The sequence below is a fragment of the Astatotilapia calliptera genome, chromosome 3, assembly GCF_964374335.1.
Source record: "Astatotilapia calliptera chromosome 3, fAstCal68.1, whole genome shotgun sequence".
NCBI classification, from domain to species: Eukaryota; Metazoa; Chordata; class Actinopteri; order Cichliformes; family Cichlidae; genus Astatotilapia; species Astatotilapia calliptera.
In genome coordinates, this window is record NC_137424.1 from 5320625 (window position 1) to 5342448 (window position 21824).

General features: G+C 41.9%; 2 protein-coding genes across 2 annotated transcripts in view; both read left to right on the forward strand.

Annotated features, from left to right (window-relative positions):
- The window catches only part of LOC145424529 (uncharacterized), a 192386-nt gene that overhangs the window by 60800 nt on the left and 109762 nt on the right, over positions 1-21824 (forward strand). The window lies entirely within an intron of this gene.
- The window catches only part of LOC145424554 (protein NLRC3-like), a 37633-nt gene continuing 31974 nt past the window's right edge, over positions 16166-21824 (forward strand). The window contains exons 1-4 of the mRNA XM_080297961.1: positions 16166-16261; positions 16935-17060; positions 17145-17264; positions 18606-20418. Coding sequence (XP_080154087.1) covers positions 20299-20418 — 120 coding nt within the window. The 5' untranslated portion in view covers positions 16166-16261; positions 16935-17060; positions 17145-17264; positions 18606-20298. The remainder of the gene's footprint in view (positions 16262-16934; positions 17061-17144; positions 17265-18605; positions 20419-21824) is intronic.

The window sequence follows — 21824 nt, forward strand, 5'->3', positions numbered from 1 at the left end:
GAATGCAGATCTTCCTAATGTGAGATTTACATAAATGTAAGTAATTTTGTTTGTCATTGTCATTAATGTTGTTGCTGTTGTTGTTTTTGTGCAGTTTGCAATCATATAAACCTAGCAAGCATCAGTCAGCACAGTGACTAACCTAAACAGATTCTTGCTTTATTCACATATATTATATGTAATTATATATACCTGCACATTGTACCTAGGGTTGCAGCCACTTGGCCCCACCCCATTGTTGTGACAGCCCTGATTGTACTTATACACTGCATCTGAACAGGGAACAGTCTGCCACATTAATGTATTTTTAAGTGACTTGTTTGTAATACATGAATTTGTTTTTTACAGATGTCAAAGTCTCAACCTCATGCTGCCCTCCCCCATCCTCCTAAAGTAAGTATTTGTTGTTGTGGTTTTTTATGCGGTGTCTGTGTCACATGCTAATCATAATTATTGAAATAACTGTTTTCTAACAGATTTTCCAAAACACTAGTTATGTTTGTTGTCATTCAGACCAGTACTACTGCTTAGACATTGTTTAGTGGTCATGCATGTTTGACAAGCTCGTTATGATACCAAAACAGTAGGCCTATCACAATAATCGATATATCGACTTAACACACAGTACATGTACATGACCTCAATAATTGTTGATGATGTAATTTATCCGCCATTATATTTACAAAAATAAAATATAATGATAACAAAACAATAACATTAAATATCATTGTTTTCTATTTGTTAGAAAACTTACTATTTATTCAAGTTTTTAAGGTATCTAATATTTTGATTCCTAATTTCAATGATCTAAATACTTTAAGAATTAGATGTTGGTTTGTCAATTGAAAGTGTGTAGATCTTGCATTATTATGGTGTTATATTATGATTATACATTCAAAGACATAAAATGGTCTTAAAATGACAATGACATAACTTGTCGCAATTGTTTATGGGGCAATATACCGACCAACAAAAAGTCGTTATCGTAACAGGCCTTCAAAACACACAGTTTTATGATTGATAAATTAAAAAAATAAATACATTTAATTTCTCTGAGATTCTCTAATATTCAGTTACAGTTCACAACACAGCTACCCGTACATGCAGTATTATACTGTAAATATAAATCTCTGCATTTAGCATCCCACTAGAAGCGTCACAGTTACTGCCTCTTTTTTTTTTTTTTACAAATACCTGTACTATCACTAACACATTTACTGTTTTACTTTTAGCCTGTGGATACAAATGCAGATTTCCTTAATGTAAGTTGTGCATTTAAATTACATCATGTTATTTTTATTATTATTTATTTATTTATTTTATTTTACATTCAAATATTTCAAGCTTCTTGGTTAAAGAAGCTTGATTGCTAGTAGGTAAAGAATAGTTCACCTATAATTCATATTCCCAATTAATTTCTCACCTCTGATTGAATGCCTTTGTTTGTTTTCCTATAACAAAACATTTTTGCTGGATATATATGGTGAATTTATATGCATAGTGTGACCAGGAGATATTTTATTTTGTATTCTTATGATCACAGTTATAATTAGAAATATCAATCATTAATCATTTACCATTGTGGAATCTGATGACAGTATAATCTTTGTTTTATATCTATGGTAATCTGAGTAAAGATTAATGTATGCAGGTTATCATCATTGTAATCAAGTCTCAAATGGTATCCACAGCATTGTATTCACCGTCCATAACTGGAGGGTCCAGCAGGACCTTGTTCTAATTAATTTGCAGGCCTACATCAGAACATGCACATAGAGAGTTATGTAAACACGCACGTTCACCCTTATTTACACAGGGAGGTCATGTCAGGACATTCTCTAGTTGGACACACAGGCTCACAGAACTGCACAACATGACATGTCACACACTTGTTTTTCTCTAAAGTATCATCTGATGTTTGTATAAGGAGAACTTTGGACCATGTCATCATGGGTTATATAAGGATGGGGAACGGTCCACTCTTTGGAGATCTGTGGCTGTACGCTTGTCTTCCCATGCTTCTGTCTTAGAAGTATGTAATAAAATCACTATTTTTGTCACCTACACGGACTCGGCTGTTTTTCCTTCTTACCCAAACTGAACCAGACGCAACAATAGATACAGTCGTAGTGCTTGACACATGCAAACAGCAGTAGATGTACTAAAAAGGAAATAATTACAATCATGATGTTGATTGCTGATGTCAGTATATATATTTTAGAGGAATGTTTTGTTTTTCACCCAAAATGAACTATATTGCTTCAGAAGAGATTTATTACCCTACCGGACTCTTATATATTGTTCTGTTTTTTGTTTGTTTTTGTTATTTTCAGGTTCAATGGTGCGTGTTCTTCTAATGGCCGCCTTCCCACTGGAGGTTTTGATCCACAGCAATTTAAAAGGTAATCAGCTTTGAAAGTCAGTTCAAATGGTTAGCTAATAGTACTTTAAAAAGCCTACAACTCTGTCACCAGTTTCTTTACCAAAAATTACCCATAAAAGTATCGCTCAATAGCATATAATTGTAGTTCAAATGTTTAGTTGTACAAATATCAAATTTTTGGAAATCTAAAACTAGTCAAACACTCAAATGTTCATGCTTTTTATAGGAGGACAGAGCAAAACGGACATCGGCGCAGAGTGAAGAACTGCCCTTGATAAGGACACTATGACAGCCATATATAGTAAGTGAAGACTTTCTGTGTATCTAAAATTGCATACAGCACAAGTAACTTACTTTGCAACCATTAAAATAGGTTGTAAAGTAAGTTACCAATACAAATAGGTGATGATGCATTGTAGTGGTTGGTCTCAGACAAAGAAGGTCAACAGATTTATGAATGCTGGAAGGTAAGGAGAGACGACCAAAAGGGGTGTTAGCATTACTGTAATGTGAACTGGATAGACTTCCCATCTAGGAAAAAAAAAGAGGTAAATTATGCGTAAAATATATCTGTATTAATATCTGTATCTATATAAACAGAAATATCTGTTTGCTAAATGAAGCCAGCTAACATAAATCACATTTTTATTTTAACTCTGATAAAAGTAATAGAACTGTGACTTTTGTTTGTTACAGTGGGGGTAAGGAAGGGGTTTCCCAGCGTGTCCAGAAGGGCTTTGAGGATTGCAGTGAAAGCTGGGGGACTGAGACTGTGTGTATATATATATATATATATATATATATATATATATACACACACACATATATGTATATGTGTGTGTGTTTCTTTTAGAATGTTTAAGTATGTAATGAGAATAAACTTATAAAATGAATATTCCTTGCTTGATTGATATGCTATATGTATGTTTTAAACATCAAATAAAAATTTCTTTCAGATGTTACATGTGAATGTGTTTTCTTAGAAATATATGAAGGGTTAAATTTATATTTTTTTGAATGATTTTAAATACATTTAAATTGTATTTTGAAATATATTTTATTAATATATTTCAAAATATACAAAAAATGGCCAAAAAATATATGTGCTAAAATACATTTTAAATATATAAATATATTTTAAAATGTATTTTAAAATATATTTTTTTACCGTATGGGCAAAGCTACACCAGAGGGTTGTGCTGTGTAACAGGTTGGTGCAGGTGGTGTTATCTACATTTGAACATTAGGCAACAGTCTCATGAAGACACTTTCTATTGTTCACTAAAGACCAACAATAACAGAGACAAAGGGAGAGCAGCAGAACTAGTGCTAACAATTAGCACTGCTAGCCTGCCCACCAACACCAGCTAATGTTCTAAAAACGATGATCAATGATTTTGCTGTAACGGCTCCAGCTGTCTGTGTCAGGGACACGTTGGAGATGAAGTGAGTGATCCAGTGACAAAGGTTTGGAAAGCTGCAGTCAGCTGAGACTAAAGGAGTCACCTGACCGAGAGACCAAATGTTTCACTGAGAACGTCCAGATGAACAGAATCAACCTTTGGGATAATCTGTTCCACACATCCATGTTTCACTTACTGCATTATATTTCCTCATTGCTGTGCACACAGGCCTGTGGCTTATAACCAACTCCAAGTTCAGACTCAGAGGCTGCTGAAGCTGTTTTCTGGAACAGAGACGTGTTGGATATAAAAGCAACTCTTCTTTATGTGTCAGCACTGAGGAAAGGAGCAGCTTCGTTTCTAAGTGTATGAAGGACTGTAGCAGTGTGTGTGTGAGCTTTATTTCACAGACAGAACCATGTCAAAAACACAACTTCAGGTAAAAACAATACAAAATCAAAGAGTCTGATCAGAAGGATTAAACAGAGGAGTGTGGGACTGTTTTTAACAGACAGCAGGTTAAGCCAGGCTGGAGGAGTAAACTGAGCCTCGGTGTGAGCAGCAGTGTGTTTGACAGGAAGCTGAGATAAACAGTCTGGAGCCCATTTAGTGCTTCATATGAAAGTGTGAGGATTTGAAAGCAAATCTAAAATCAAGCAGGAGTCAGTGTGAGAATGATTTGTGCTTTTCCTCAGTCAGATGCTGGGAGTTTCAGTTCATCCATGTTCAGCGTGCTGTGCTTTGTGTAACAGGAGAATATGACAGTATAAATCAAGTCTTCATGTCACTGAAAGCCTCCACAGTCTGCTATGGAGGTGCATCAGTTTGGATTTACAAGAAGAACATTTCTTAAACCTGCCACAAGATGGCGCTCCAACAGAAGGGATGTCCACAGTGTAACACAGACACACACATACTGTGTGAATGTGTGAGTGAATGGGCTTTCAACACAAGGCTTCTGCTGCTACCTTTAATGACATAATTAGCTAACAAGAACAAACTGTTAATTACCACCAAAGAACGGCTCCAGATTTTAGCTGCTGACCATTTTGTGAAACGTTGATTACATCAGCTTATTGTTGATTTTTCAACCTTAATATCAGCTGCTTTAAAGGAGCCTCGTTCTCTCGCAGTAACACTTTTCTTCACTAGATGCAGTGCAGGCACAGTCTGTGTTTCTAAACTACACACTAATGTTCATTGTTGTGCAGCTAAATCCTCCCTCTGGATGGGAAGAATCCCTGTCAGGCTTCAAACACCTGGCTTGGTGTTCTGGAGCTAATGTGTCACCTGTGAGGACTCTGAGATGAACACACAGCAGACACTTCAGTTCTCCGTCTGTGTGTCCTCAGTTTCCCAGCATGCCTTGGCTGTGGTGGTGGAGGTGAATGAGGGGGAACATGCTGCTCTGTCAGCACTCAGGTTTCATACCTGGTGATCTCAGAGGACAAAGCGGCGTTACAGCAGCGCACGTTGATGAGACCTGATGCTCTGAACAGTTCAGACTTCAGCCTCACTCTGAGAAAACAAACGACTGACTGTCAGCAGCAACTACACCTGCTCCATCAGTGACGGAGAGAAGAACTGAGACTGAGAGACATACAGCTGCAGGTCAAAGGTCAGAAACGCCCGCTCTTTGTACGGGTCAGGAGTTAGTACTGCAGAGGTCAGAGGTCAGCTTGCTGACAAACCATTTGAAACAGTTTGGAGCTAAAAGCACAACAGCAGAGGAAAGAAGAGACACTGCAGAGATGATGCAAAATATTGTGTTTTGTTCTCAGCTGTCAAAAAGTGTAACACACGTGTTCCAGCACAGCCTTTGTGTACTTTCACTTCTCCATACTGTCCATTGGAAATCCTGTTTGTTACTTTTTGATTTCAGTCCATGTGTCCAAAGCAAACTTCTGTCCCACACTTTCTCTGCTGACTCTTCACCGATGCTCAGATGATCTCAGATGATTTCACCAGAACTCATCAAAATTCGGGCTCCACAGAAACCCAGACGTCACTAAACAAGCGTAACAAGCAAAGTGAAAACTGGTCGTTCAGCTTTATTGACCAAAGATAAGCTCACATGTCACCTCATGACACAGACACTTATTTCCACAGCATGCACGAGGACTGACAATAAGTGTCTATAAAGCCACTTCTATCTGCCACACCTGTGCTTCTGTCATGGTTGCTCTCCTCTCACTCTGTCATTTATCCACAGTCTGCCTCCCTCTGCTCCGTCAGCTGACGTCCTCTCTACACCACCTGCTGTGTTTTATCCTGCAAAAACACATTTAAGAAGCGTTGCACCGAGTAACGGGAGTAACTGCTATAAAATCCATTTAAAGGAGGTGGTGCTGAGTGCTGTGACTGGGGTCCCACCACTGACATCACGGGTGGAGGACATGTTGGAAAACTGCTACAAAGTGCTGTGCAGCCAGCAGAGCTTACAGTCTGTCCTGTGTGTCATACAGGCTCTCACACTTAGTGTTTCTGTGACACATTGAAGAGAAGTTTGTGTTGTTCACAGTTGTGCTTGTACTGAGTGACAGCTGACATGACCTAACAGGAATAATGTGTCTGTGCTGAATGAGAAGTAACACACAATGAAGTCTTGATGCATCTCAATCATCCAGGAAAGTGAGTCTGTTGCTTCTGTTCATCTGGACGCAGCGTTTTGTGGGAGAAACGTGTCGTCATCATCAGGTGACGTCTTCAGTCTCAGCTGCAGGTTTCAGTCTTACAAACAGGACATTTGCATAAAGACTGAAAGCAGCTGCAGGAACGATGGGCTGGGAGCTCCGTTCCTTCATCTTAATTATGCAGATTCTCAGGACCATTGATCAACAACCACTGATCCATGTCCATGAGTCCCATTCACAGAGATGTGGGAATGGCTGCAGTCACAGCATGTAAGATGGAAATAAATGAGAAGTATTTAGCTGAAGTGGATTTGATTTATGTTACTTCTTTTTTAACTTGTAGTTCTACATTGGAAGATTATTGTGATATTGGAATATAAAAATACATTTATATTCTATTATTTTCTCAAAATAAGCGTCACACTCGTGGAAGCCGGTGTAGCCGCCGAAACGCCTGCATTTATGGAGACTTTCAGCCCCAGGTAGGCCAGTTATGGATCTTCGGATCCACATTATGTCAGCATAAAATACATACTTAGGCAGAATTTTGCAAATATCTATTTTTCATTTTGTAGCAGCATAGAGCTTTTTTCCAATTATTTTTTAAAAGTCAGGTCAAGGCTCCAAAAGCCCAAAGGCGATATAACAGTTTGTGTTTGCTACATGGATCATTGTAGTTCAGCTTTCCTTTGTTATATTTCTTTAAGAGCTCAAAATGTGTTCATTACATAAATCAAATGTAATTTTCTCTGTAGCACTTCATGGATTTCATAAGCAACACACTGTAGTTGTTCACACAAAGCATAAAGGTAAAAACAATATACACAGTGTTATCTTCATTTTAGATGTCACAAAGTATTTGCGGCTCCCAGTGTTTTCCCGAACCCTGACCCTTTGCGTGGAAACCGGGTCCAAAAGGCTCTTTGGGTGTTAAAGGTTGCTGACCCCTGCACTAGGCCCAACTGACACATATATTTGATTCCAAATACAAAAAATAATGTGTAACCTGCTGGAAGAATGTAGGAGGTTGAGACAGGATCTCAACACTTGGTGTCTGCAACAAAAGACAACAATATGTGGGCCGATCGTGGCTCAAGAGTTGGCAGCTCGTCTTGTAATCGGAAGGTTGCCGGTTCGAGCCCCGGCTTGGACAGTCTCGGTCGTTGTGTCCTTGGGCAAAAAAGCACTTTGGGGTCCTTAGGGACGAGTAAAGCGCTCTACAAATACAGGCCATGTAATGGCAGAAACATTCTCTAGTGTAAATCCTGACTAGTTCATTAACTACAGATCAGTTTCAGTGAACATTATTCACAGAGGGATCTGAGTTCCTTATACCAGACTCTACAGAAACTGTAACACTGTACAGCTCTGCGACTCAACAATATGACAACAATGTAACACACACTAGAATCATCAAATAAAGCCCCACTAACCACTAGAACTAACTAACTAGCACTGGACACTTGCATATTAGAGATTTCTACCACCATAGGAGGCGAGATATCATCCTTGAACCAGAGCATCCAGCCCTCAATTTCGGACATAAAAAGCGACGTGGCCAGGCATGATAACACTTTGACTGAACTGCAGGACTGTGCCTCGAACCACTCTGACACCATCGCCACTCTCCAGGCCACTGTGGAGCGTTTGTCTGCGGAGGTAAAGAAGTTAGATGAGAGATGTGGAGCTCTTGAGGCACTCCAGGAGGAATCATTTAAGAACTGCAGGAATACCAGAAGGCACAGAGGGACCCAAGATGACTGAGTTGGTTCACACCTGTTGGCGGAGGCGCTATCTCTCGAGGAGAAGCCACTCATCGATCGAGCACATAGAGCGAATCGCCAGCGTCCCAAACAAAGTCATCTTCCTCGGCCCATCATCTTGAGATTGCACTACTACCACATTGGTGAGGAAATTCTGCTGAAAGCTGCAGAGAACAAGAACCTGATGTATAAGGGTTTTTAAAATAAACATCCTCCCAGATTTCCCTCCCTCTGTTGGAAACGCAGAGCCGCATTTGCAAATATGAGAGGAAGACTACGTGGGATGACCGGCGTCAGGTACAGACTGCTATACCCTGCAAAGCTGTTAGTGACCCATGGTGATGTGAGGAAAAGCTTTAGCGATCCCAAAGAGACCGTAGACTACGCGGAGAAGCACCTCTCCCACCCACCTTCAAATGTATTAAAAGCAAGGATATATCTATATGTCTAACGCTGACACAGCACTGTGTTTCTTCTTTTCCCTTTATATTCCATGTAAAGGTGAATATGGAGCGTTTATGGCGATTTTCTGAATCTCGGGCAGATGAACTTCCCTGAAGTGTTTCCAGCTGGGCGTCGAGTGTTTGACCGACGCATGAAACGACACGTTTGTGAGTCTTTGTGAGTATTTATCACACGGCGTGCTGTGGGGAAAAGCCTGTTGTAACATTCATGTTTTAGCCCCTGACGGCTCTTTTTGGCTTTTCATCCCTAAACTCTCTGCATGCTCTTTCGTGTGATTCGTTTTATTTTGAAAAGTCTCAATAGGATCTTGAGCTTTATTGTGAAAGGTTTATGTGGAAAATAAAGAAGCGGACGGCGGAGCCACGCGATGGTTTTACCGGCGTTGTTGCTAACGAGCGTCCGTAGTGTGGTTATATTAAATATAAGAGAAAGAGAGAACTTTAATACAGACACTACAGTGAGCATCACAACCATGTAACATATTTTACACCATGAAACAAACGATGTTTCATATCATCATCTGATATATATGTTATATGGAACAGGCCCAGCGCAGGCTGCCTGTGATGCAGCACAGCGCCACCCTGTGGTCATCACTGCACTGGTGACACTACAAACAACAAGTATACAGGATGGACGGTGGCCCTGAGAGCTCACACACACTGCTGCTTCTAAAACACCATGAAACAGGAAAATGCTGTGAAAGCACAAAATAATCACAGTTCAAAGAGACAATAGTGACAGAAACAGAGGCTTCACTGGTGCTGAGGGAGAAATCCCAGAGAAGCTTCCTTCCTGCCAGTATACGAGCCCACCAACAGAGACAGGACCAGTTCATCCTCCATCACTTACTGTGTGCACACGTAGCAAATGTTAAAGTTCAAATGGTGGTTTTGTTTGCAGGGACTGTGAGTGGATGGAGATCCTGGTCCTCCTCAGCTGTGAGTTCTTCCTCTGTCATGAGAACCTCAGGGGGAGAACATGTGCTCACTCTCAGCTGCTTTAACAGGAAAGAAGCTCTTTTAGATCAAAGCTGAGAAACTGTTTGTAACAGCGAACTCTGTCACCTTTCTCTCCTCAGCCTGCTGCTGGACAGGCCCATGAAGCTCTGCTGTAAAGGCTTCCATGTCCCAGGCTTCACCTTTACCTGCTGACCAACGGGAGGCGTGGCCAAAACAGCGATGGGGAGTGGAGCAGCAGGTAGCAGAGGTGAGCCTCTTGTATGCAGCCTGTTATCTGTGGGACCAGGGAGGACGTGACAGCAGATGTTGCTGATTCAACATCTGTGTGACAGCTGGAGCAGCACAGTCTGCAGGAAACATCTGTGCATGTAGGAGACACCAAGGTTTACATGGTGGAAGCAGACGACTGACTCAAGCAGCCTCACATCACAGGCTGCTGGCTACAAGCACATGACCACAGTGACTGGTTTCACTGGTGTCTGTCCCAGTCTGTGGCAGAGATACAGGAAGTCACAGACAGCCTGCACACAGCGTTTCCTCTGGAGTGTGTTTCACACCCTGTTTGTGTTTCTCACTAACATGTTGTAGTTCTTCCTGCACACAGCAGCACTTTGATCATTTCTCCTGCTTTTCTTCCTTTTCTAGCTTTTATACACTGACAGTAACACAAAACTCCAAAGTCATCATTTGAGGAGCTTCTTAAGAGTTTCTGTGAGTTTAGTGAAGTCAGCCTCTCAACAATAAGTGTGTGTGTGTTGATTATCTAATGTTCAGAGAGGACTGCACTGATGTAGCATCCAGGTGAGCAGCTTATGAGCCAACAGGGGAAATTTAGCTGTATTATTGTTGTTTAAATGTAATAATTTATGATTTCATGTTCCAATATTTCACTTTTCCCAACTTTTTGTTATCATTTGGTCTGAAAACCATGACAAACAGCAGTGTTACAGTTGTTAGCATTAGCTGCTATAGAGCACTCAGTCCCTGTATTGGTGTTAGCGACATGAACATATCTGAGCTAACTGTGTGTTCCAGATGTGCAGCAAACCCAACTGTCCCTGTGTTTTCCTGCTGTAGACATTATCCCCATGATGCTGACGTCCTCTGGTGGGACGAGCTCACACGTTTATGGATTCAGATGCTAACTGGACCAGACTGGTGTCAACCTTTGTGCTATAGAAGCAAATCAAAGAAGAGCCAGTTGAACCTGAGCTGTCTGTAGTGGTGACACCAACACCATGTCACCTGCACATGCTGACCCAGGGTCAGTGTTGAACCTATAAGCTGTGTCCTCACAGTTCAATATGTCCTCACTGCACAGGTCAATGACATCAGAGCTGTAATGTTGTTCCCGTCTCACTAAAACTTCTGGCATAAGGTGACTTTTCTGGGTGATTCCTACTCCAGGGTCACCAGTTTGAATCCCTCTGTTACTGCTGGGAACGTGCTGCTAAAGTGCCCTTGAGCAAGGCCACGTCCAGCTTCTGAAGCCAACCCTGGGCTCTGCTTGCTGGCAGTGACAGAGTAGATGAAACAGCTCAGTGGATGCTAACTCACAGCTAACAGCGCTCTGTCATGGATAAGTGAAATAAAGCTGACTGACCCACAGCTGCACACAAACACCTGCAACACCTACAGGTCAGCAGGTCCACTGCTGTCTCTGATGGGCCAAAACTTTGCTTGTTCAGCGTTTGCTGCTGCTGACTTTGAAAATCACACCAAACATGGAATCAAATATATCGACTCAGCTTAGACTACAGAGAAGCTCGGCACTGCTCACAAAACTCAACACAAAAGGCTTTTTAAAGACAATAATCACTTTGACAGACACACAAACACGACTGAGTACAGAGGAGCTGCTGGTTTGAAGCCACAGAAATGTTCAAATGTTTAAACACACTGCAGCGTTGCAGCCGTGATGCATTTGTGCTGCTAAGGCCACACACATCAGCTGCCTTACATTTTAGCACCAGTTCATCTCTGACCATGGCAGCACAGTCTTTCCAGTACAGTGATGTTGGTGGGGACAGTGGGGACTGATTGTTCATTGGCTGTAAGCCGGTCACATGGACGTTTAACTGGTGCTTTGGTTGCTCTGTAGTCTGTTGTGCCTGTGAGCTGCTCCTAAAATGAGACAGATTATAATTGTCACCATTCTGTTAATGACTCTTATTATGTGCGCTCTCCTCCACTGTCACACTAAACACATTAAACCTTTATTTTTGTGTAAAGTCAGGATTTATTGGCTCTTCTTAAAAGCGTCATGAAGTGCAAAACTCAGCAAACATTATACAAAAGTAGATTTAGAAGCTGAACTGAAAACATTTAAAGTGACAGTCAGCACAAATCCAGCTGACATCTCCATCCAACCCAAGTCTTCATTTAAAGTCATTATAACTGTGACACACGTTTGTTACAGTATTAATCCTGCCTGATGCTGCAGGGCCAACATCATGAAACAGGCTCAGCATTTATTTCCATTATGAAACTTTATCATTAAAAACAAACCATTGTTCTGCAGTCGTCCCAGGACTGTCGGTCAAACGTTCTCTCCACATGTTTAAGGCTGAGCTCACTTTATCGTCTGCCTGAAGGAGGAAAGCAGATGTTACTAAACATCACAATAAAACATATGAAATGGGTGCACATGAGGAACGTCTGCACTGTTAAAGCCATGCGAACATCTTCACACATGAAGCAGCAACACCTCTCAGTTTAGCAGCAGCTGGTAAAAGCCACAGTGATCCTGGAGCCTCCCTGAAGGACTCGTTCATCAGTAACTGTCAGGAGGACGATTAAACCTGCTGCACACGTCCTGTAGTTACACACTCGGGAGGAAAGACGACGTCCTCGCTCTGCAACATGATCTGTGTTTCATCCAGGACGCTCAAACACAGACTGGTTTCCAAATATTAGACGCACTGGTTCTTCATGCGTTTCTACCTGAGCACTCAGAGTCATTTCTACAACAGGCCTCCTTCACCTGCTGGTGCCTCTGTTTCTGTGTTTGGCTGTTTCCATCAGTGCCTGATGTTTGTGATCTTTGATCTGTTCTGAAGTCTCTCTTTGTGACACAAATGTTGTTTGGCTTCTTTTGCAAACAAGGCAAAAGAACTTTAATGGATTCATTTGCTGATCTTACTTTTCTGATGCAAAGCCGTCCTTTCAACGCTTTAGAAAGAAAACCAAACAATGTTTTTAAAACTTTCCCAAAATGTAAAAGCTATTAAAACCATAAACTTCTGCTCCTTGATCATGTGATTCTTCTTCTAGACTGTCTGTAATTGTTATTGCTGATTGTCAATAAAGTTGTTTTTTATAAGTTATGTTGTAAAGGCAGCTTGTGGCGAGGGAGGAGGGGCGACTAAAAGCAGGTTCATATAGTGGGAAAATCCTCAGGTCATGTGAGAATTGAAGGAAATCTCCGTCATCCGTAGATCGGGTTTCCTCCTGAGGCGTGGGCACCAATAAGCAGAGTTCATCCTTTAACATATAACAAAATTAAAATATTCTCATGCATGATCAACGGTTAATCACGGTACCGGCCGGAGTACCTGGAGCAGTTTGGAAGAACAAGAAGACGCGGAGACTGTTCTAGATTGTCATTCCAAACTAACTCAAAGTTTATTCTCTGTGCAACAGTTTTTATAGGCAGAAGGGTTCGTGTGTCAACAAGTTACAAGTTACAAGTTACAACCATATAAGGAAGTTCCCCCTAGCTCTGAAAGGGGCCTTCTATAATCTCAACATACTTTTGACAGGTCCATTAAACACTAGACATTTAGAATCCTTTAGTGATATAAGTTTGCACATGGTAGAATACTACATGTAGTTATTTGCATTAAGAAATGTTTAACCATGTATACCTAGAGGCATATAATCAATTGTGTGTGATCTTTAGCAGGCTGCAAGCTTGGTGTGCACTCCAGGAATGGACCCCCATGTCCTGGGAGCATGAGAGCTTGCACCTTGTCCCATTGTTCCACGGCAGGATCAACGCAGCTATGCCTGTTCCAGTTTAAGTGCCTTCTTTACATATAGATGAACTGTTGGATTTTCCAGACCAGCAGGCCAAGGGTAGTCGCCCATGGGGTCACAGCAAGAGGAGATGAGGTTCAAACAAAGGGCATTGCAGAAACAGGGTCCTTTGTATAATATCATCAAAAACAATACTCAGCAAATGCTACCATGGTATCAAAATATCACAACAGTGTCCTTGGGCAAGACACTTCACCTACCGCCTACTGGTGTTGGCCAGAAGGCGCGATATGGCAACTTCGCTTCTGTCAGTCTGCCCCAGGGCAGCTGTGGCTACAACTGTAGCTGCCTTCACCCGTGGATGACTGGGTGTGTAAAGCGCTTTGGGGTCCCTAGGGGACTAGTAAAAGCGCTATACAAATACAGGCCATTTACCACACAGCTGGTCAAGAAGGCTCAGCAGCTGCTGTATTTCCTGAGGAGGCTGAGGAAATTTGGTATGTTGGCCAAGATCCTCAGCAGGTTCTACAGCTGCACTGTGGAGAGCAGCCTGACAGCTGCATCACTGCATGGTACGGCAGCACTACTGCAAACCGCAAACACCTGCAGAGAGTGATAACAGAGAGAGACAAACCTCTGCCCTCGAGACGAAGGTTCAGAAGTGTGAAATGTAGAACATCCAGACTCAACAACTCCATCTTCCCCACTGCTATCAGACTCCTGAACAGCTGACCGACCTCAAACTGCAGTTTGCACATCAGGTCATTTTGCACACTAAGTTCATTTTGCACATTAAACTCCATGTACATCCATGTACATCGACATCTGCAGACCACACGTGTCTTCAGTTACTTATTTGTACTTATTTGCAGTTATTTATCTTTTTATTTTATTTTTTTTATATTATTTTTTATCCTCATTTTTATGTTTTTATTATTCTTATCTTGTTCTTTTAACCCTTATCTAACTTGGCATTGTGCATGCTCTTTCTTCTGTACATATGACAATAAACGCTTTGAATCTTGAATCTTGAATCTTTGAATCTGTTCACATCTGTATGTTTCAGCTTTGTCCTTCAGTCACAACCTGGTGCATCTTCATCTTAACTTCCTGCTTCTATCGTGGTTAAAGCTGATGAATCCTCTGGAGATCAAACACTGATGGTGTTATTGGAGCTGAGTGAAGTTTGATGGCTTTATTATCCACGCTGTGACACATGGCAGCTGTCAGAGCAGAACACATGAAGTCAGCAGTTGTGTTTAAATTCAGTTTAAATTCAGGGACATGGAGCCCCTGTTGATCCTCTACCTAATCACACAAGCCACGGTGTGAGAACGGGTGTGGGTCACAATCAGCCAAGGTTTTGGATGAAGCCATTGTGCCCCACCCTATCATGTGATTTCCTGTGATCAAATGTCCCAGGATGTGGGCGTTAAGGTGTCCATGTCCCTCTTTCGTGACACTCCCATAGGGCTTAAAATCTGGGACTCTCCACCATTTGACCTTCGAACTGAAAAAGCTTCTCGGATGAAGGTGAAACGTCTTCAAGCAACTTAAAGAAGTCCAGACGCTTTTCTTTCCAAGCTCCTTCAACAACATCATTCATAGAACAGCTTCCAGCTTCTTTTGCTCGGCTACAGTTTGGATGGATTTGTATTTAAAGATGCAACAAGAAAAAATGGTTAGGGTCAGGAGGTCAAAGGTCAGAGCTCCTGTGGGTCTGAGGGCGGCCTCACGCTGGAGAAGGATGAAGGAGTCTGACCTGAGCCAGTGTTTGACATGAACACATCAGCACTGCTGTCAGTGAGCCTAACGACAGCCGTTAGCATCATTTCAGTGTTTCAGTCATAAAAACACTTCCTGTCACTGTGGTGGTTACAGTGACATCATGCAGTTTGTGCTTTGACCTCCAGAGGGCGACAAATCAGCACAGACAGAGAGCTCCATTCAAACTTTGCTGCCATCAGGAATAATTCTTCAAATATAATCATCAGTGTTTGAGCAGTTATGATATCAGGGACAATCTAGACATGTGTGACAATACTGAACATGTCACATGACACACCTCAAACATCATGTGATCCACTCTCAGTCTGCACTTTCATTCATGACTTCAACAGGTTGAAATGAGCTTTGAAGAAACATTCAGTGAAATAAATCTTTCATGGATTCATGTGAGCAGCAGATGAACTTTGTACCAACAACATCTTCAATAACAGAGTCTGAATGAAGCTCAGGTGTTGATGCTGCTCACTGATTGGACGCTTGGTTTCAGCTCTGCTCTCAGTCTTTACTGCACAGGTGAAGGTAGAAAGTGTGACTGGATCTATAGACTGGAAACAGAGAAACATGCTGAACATTTGAAGCTTTGCAGCAGAAATGTTCATGTTACAAATACAGCAGAGCTGATCTGGGATCAGTGTGTTCACACCTGCAGCTACAACAAGGTTTCATGTCTCCACACGTCAGCATGTGAACTTTACTCTGACTCAGTCTGAGCAGTCAGACGGCATATTTTTAAAGTTAACACATCAGCACACACAGAGCTGAGCCCCTCCCACCTGTGCTGAGTTTCAGGTGGAGTCCCGCCTCCTTCCAGGAAGCAGCTCACCTGTGTGTCCGTGTTTAGTGTCCAGGTGTGGAGTGGAGCTTGTTGTTGGTGTGTGAAGAAACTGTAAGTTTGCTTTGTTTCCTCCTTTAACAGTTTGTCTTTAGGAACTTTACTGTTTGTTCAGCTCGTGTTTGATTTCTTCACACAACAAACTGTGTGTGTTTGTATTTCCGGTCTCTCCATTAAAGTCAGTGTGTAATGTTTCCTGGCTAACATCAGCTGTGTGCAGCTTAGTTCAGCACAAATCTGCCGCTCCATAGTTCACGGTAACGGACTCACAGCTGGACCAACGAGGCCGAGTGTGTCCGCCACTCTGAGCTACGTTCGTGTTTGTGTACTTGTAGTTTGTACTTTGAGTTCACTCAGAGCCCACAGAGGACGCAGCGTACGTGATGACGTCACAGCCCGTTACCTCCTTTACCTCCTTTACTGTCACTGTGATTAATATTTACACACGAGACACCTGCAGAGCTCTGACGCTAAGCTAGCACACAGCATGCTAACGCTAAGCTAACGCTAAGCTAACACTAAGCTAACACTAAGAGTTCTTACAGACACGAGTTAAAAAGCTGCTTTTAGTGTGTGATCAGAGTCCAGGACTGAGAGCAGCAGCAGAGCTGATGGATGATGACACTGAGATGAAGCAGGAAAGAAGCAGCTGATATTTGGACAGCACACATGATGAAAGGAGGATTTCAGCTGATGTGCACATGAATGATTTGTGTTTCCTCTGCAGGTAGAAAGTGTGTGTGAGCTGATGTGAATTGAGCAGCATGGATCAGTGTGAGGACAGAGAGGAGGGAGCCCCTCCCTCTAAAAGCACTCTGTGTGGGGAACATGAGAGCCAGACCAAAGCTCAGAGGTGAGATGACCATCTCTAACTGTCCATGACTCTTCTCCATGTCACAGCTCAGCACTCACATCACTGCTCCATCATTATTCACAGGAAGAAACAAGGAACTAAACGTAAACATGAACCTGAAGCCAGCTGTGTGTCCTTAAGGAGTGACTGGTCTAACGATCGTCCCATTAGTTTTAAAGTGCAGCCTGTGTCTGCTGCAGAGAGGTGAGCTGTTAGCAACATGAACTCTTTGATTAAACTGCTTGATGTTGTTGGATATAAACTACAAACACGTCGTTCCCTCAGTCCCATTTAAACTGTCTTTTTAAACAAGCCTTTGGTTTCTAAACAACTGAAAACCCACTTCAGCAAACAGGAAGTGATCAGAGCGTCCGTCCACTTCCTGTCAGGCCCTGCAAACATTTCATATTGAAGAAAAGTAGCTGACATCTCACATTTTTACTCCACCACATTCAACCATTTTGACATTTTACAGCATGAAACTCTTGTCACATGACTCCTGTTATGTTATAGAGTCATGTGACCACCAGGGAGGGATTTGTATGGATGAAACACATTCAAATCAATCTGATTCATCAATGGAAACATTTTTGGTGTAAATGCAGCAACACTGAAAACGCTGAAGATAAAAACACAACAGATGAAATATGAACAAATCGAGGCTTTGAATACACGTGTGTGTGTTTGAGACACAGAGATAAATGGATTGTGTGTCTGTCCTATTGCTGCGTGAGGATTTTATTGTAGATTTTGTGCGTGTACACTTTTGACCACGAAGGTGTTGAAAGGGCGTAAAACAGTTGGAGGCACAAGAGTGACTAAACATGCTGTTATTGAGTTTAAATCAGGCGTGTGTCATCCTGCAGAGAGGTAATGTGTGTGTAAATGTTGTTGTGTGTGTGTGTGAATAAATCCTCCATCATGTTTAATGTCAGCTCTGTTTCACACACATGTTCATATGTGCAGCGCTGTGTGTTGGAGTGTTTCCACAAACACAGCAGATACTCAGAGATGATTTTTAGGAAGAGGAGATGTTCTCAAACTCTGTCCTGAAACTCTTCACTCAGTCTGATCCCCACTTCCTGCTCCTCAGCAGTGCTGCTGTTTTCATCACCCAGGACAGAAATGAACTGAACTGTTGTTTCCTCATCAGCTTCTTTCTGTCTGCTGTCTGTAGAGAATCAAAGTGAAACGTGTGAACATGCAGCTGCTAATGATCCAGTTTGTTAGATGAACGTGTGAATGTTGCAGTGTGCTGTTAAACAGTAACTGTGACGTGTCCTGATCTGACAGTAGATCATGTTTGTGTTCTTGGTCACATGACACAGGTCAGCTGTTCACACAGAGTTCATCTTTATAGGCTGGACCAGTTTGGAATAATACTGGGAGTAATGGTTCTTATATGGAGCTTTTCTCCTCTGAGCAGTTTGATACTCGCCTCATTCACACATTTATACGAGTGTGTTTCCTCTTTTCCTGTGAGTTTATATATCAATGATATCACACTGTTAGTGGCTCACACACTTTCATTAATCTCACCTTCAGTGTCACACAGACAGGATCTGATGAGCTTCTTGTTCCTATAATGAAGTGACTGATAAAGAAAGCTCCTTTCAAACATGAAGCAGCGATCCAGCTGCTGTTGGCGGCGGCGATCCAGCTGCTGTTGGCGGCGGCGATCCAGCTGCTGTTGGCGGCGGCGATCCAGCTGCTGTTGGCGGCGGCGATCCAGCTGCTGTTGGCGGCAGGCCGACCTCAGTGATGAATCTGCAGACAGCTGGATCAATGTGACAGATCAGGAGGAGTGCAGGATTCATCCAGAGGAGTTACTACACCTTACTGACTGTGCTGATCTCACAGTAGGGCTGCCACAAACGATTATTTTGATAGTCGACTAGTAACCGATTATTTTTGCAATTAGTTGACTAATCAGATCATCATCCACTGGACGTGAAACTACAGCTTATTGCACCAGCAGCATCTGCTCTTATATAACTATCATTAGCTTACAGCTTTAAGCTTTTAAGGTGCTAACTAAAAATAAAGACAAGATGATAGTTTATTAAATTTTAATGAAATTTGCAGATTGTTTCGGTGAAGCTTAATAAACTCCTTGCTATCTAAAATATAACAGGACACCGGAGTAAATTCTCAGCATCTCACACTTCTGATAATCAGCTGTCTGCTTGACGTTTATTCAGCTGTGTAAAAACTATAACTTTAATCTCAGCCAAACCGATTTACTCAGGAACAAATAAAATACAAAAAAAAAAAAAAAAAGCCAAACAACAACATTTTTAAGTTATCTAAGTGACTCATATATATTTAACCTGAGTAGCAAAAGACGGCGGTGGGTTTGAAAACAATTTGCCGGGAGTTCGGTGTTCTCACGGCGCTAGTGACCTAGCCCCCGGCTAACTATCGAGCTAGTGGGTAACAGACGTCTCCGAAAATGTCGGAGCGCTTTTGAAAATATGTGGTGTCCTGATAAACTGAGCCGATATTTGAGGTTTACACAGCTACATTCTCCCTGAAAACATGTTAAACGTTTATTTTGTGACCCAGAAAGAATAATAAGAGTAATATTAAAACTAACTAGCTGCCGCCATTGTTGGAAACTAAGCTGGGCCGCGCTATGAATTCTGGGACACAGCTGCTTCTTCTTCTTCTTCGGGGTTTAATGGCAGCTGGCATCCTTGTACATGCAGTGCTGCCATCTTCTGTTTCAGTCCGTTATTACACTCTTAAATCCTGCTACTTATTCCTGCGTCTTTTGTGATCTTACAAAGCTTCAAACGACGCGTCGACTATTAAATCAGTCGTCGACAATTTTGATAGTCGACGTAATCGTGACTAGTCAACAAATCGTGGCAGCCCTATCTCACAGTGACAGCAAGTTTGTTCCACAGTGTTGATGCTGAAACAGTGAAACACAGTCCTGTGTTTGAACCCTTTTGGCCCTGTAAGAGTCATTTTGTTGAGTCTGTGTTTCCACAGGCCCCGCTAGTTTAGAGACTTGTTCCTCATGAAGAACAAAAAACACTACAGAACATCTTCAACCGGTCTTCAACTCGCTAACGAGGGTCTTTGGTCAGAACCAGGCTGTGGATCGGTTTTAAAGGGTTAAAAGTGTTTACGGGAATTTTTAACGGTTCTTTCAGAAGCACATACGTCAGACACAGGGAAGCAGCAACACTGACTGAACACAGCTTTTAGAGGCTAAATTCACATTTTAATAATGAAAGTGGCTTCGTGTGTGTGTCCATGGTTCCTCCACAGAGTGGAGCAGCAGAGCTCAGAGGTTCCCAGTGGTCAGTCTGCCCAGCAGCATCAAACACAGCTGGACTCCATATTTATGGTCTGTACATGTACAACAACTACTTTAATATTAATAATAATGCATTTATTTATAGGTCCCTTTCAGAACACCAAGGACTCTGTGGACTAAATGACCAAAAGAAACAAACTTTGAAATCAGACGGTGCAAATGTGATCACAGGGAAACGTTTTAAACATCGAGGCTTTAAACAGAAACCAAAGTGAAACAGTTTGTAGTCGAGATCAGTGGGGATGAAGCTGAATAACTGTTTCTTCAAAAACTTTGAGCAATAAATGACAAATATGATGGAAATTAGCAGCATTAGCACTTACTAATGATGTGAGCTGACACTTGGCTGTATTGAGACGACCACATTAGGTGGTCCTCAACTGTAATGGAAACCAGTGGATCCAGTCCAGTCGTGGCGACCTGTGGCGAGTCGATCTGAGCAGCTACTAATGGAAACAGGGCCATAGATGTGTTTGTGCTTAATAACAGTGAATCACATGAGTTTTACATTACAGTTAAAATCTCATGTTGTTTGTTAAAGTGTGCAGTTCAGGGTGTGTTACTAAAACACTTTCCAAAGACCCAGCCCCCATAAAAAGCAGCCAATCAGCTTCTAAGAGTTACACACCCACACATATCTATCAGGTTAACTCTGGTCTAACACACTTGGATTTAGCTTGAAGAATGTTCCTGTACGAGGACTGAAAATGATTTAAAAAGCAGCTAATGTCCAAAGAACAACTTTGACACACCTTCATAAAACCTGCAGAGCAAAGAAAAACTAGCTGAAAGTCTGGCTGCTCTTATGAAAAGTACAGAGAAATTATGGGTCGCTCAACACTTGTGCACAATATAAGAGTTTAAATAAATCTAAAGAATAACTCAAAGTCCTTCAGTCATACTGAGAAAGTCATCTACAGCTAACTATCCAAGTGGATTTGTTTAAGACAGCTCCATCTGCTGGTGGCCCTCTGCAGGTGCATGAAAGGGGCGTGTTTATAGTGAAAGTAGTAGAGAAAGTAAACCCCACGGGAAGGAGGAGGACTCTCAGCAGCTTCCAGCTCATATTCAGACATTTGACTTCTCACTGAAAGCAGCAAGTTTGAGTGTCTGTACCTTAGTTAGAAGAGATAACATGTCAGTAGTAATTAGAGTTGATTGAGCAATGCTGTCCTTGTAATGTAGTTTATGATTTTTATGGACAAGTCCAGTTTTTCTGTAGAGCCTCTCAAGTTGGTGACAGCAGCAGTGGAAGTTCACGTGTAAACCAGAGCAGCAAATCAGGTCCAAATGTGTTGTTCACAGTGAGTGGGATCATCATTGGCTGCTATGTTAACCTCCTGCAGCAGGATGTCTTTGGTCAGAGAATGGATAGATCACGAAGTCATTGTTGAGTTTAGGGAGACAGTAGACAGTTGGAGGAGGTTCAGCCAGTT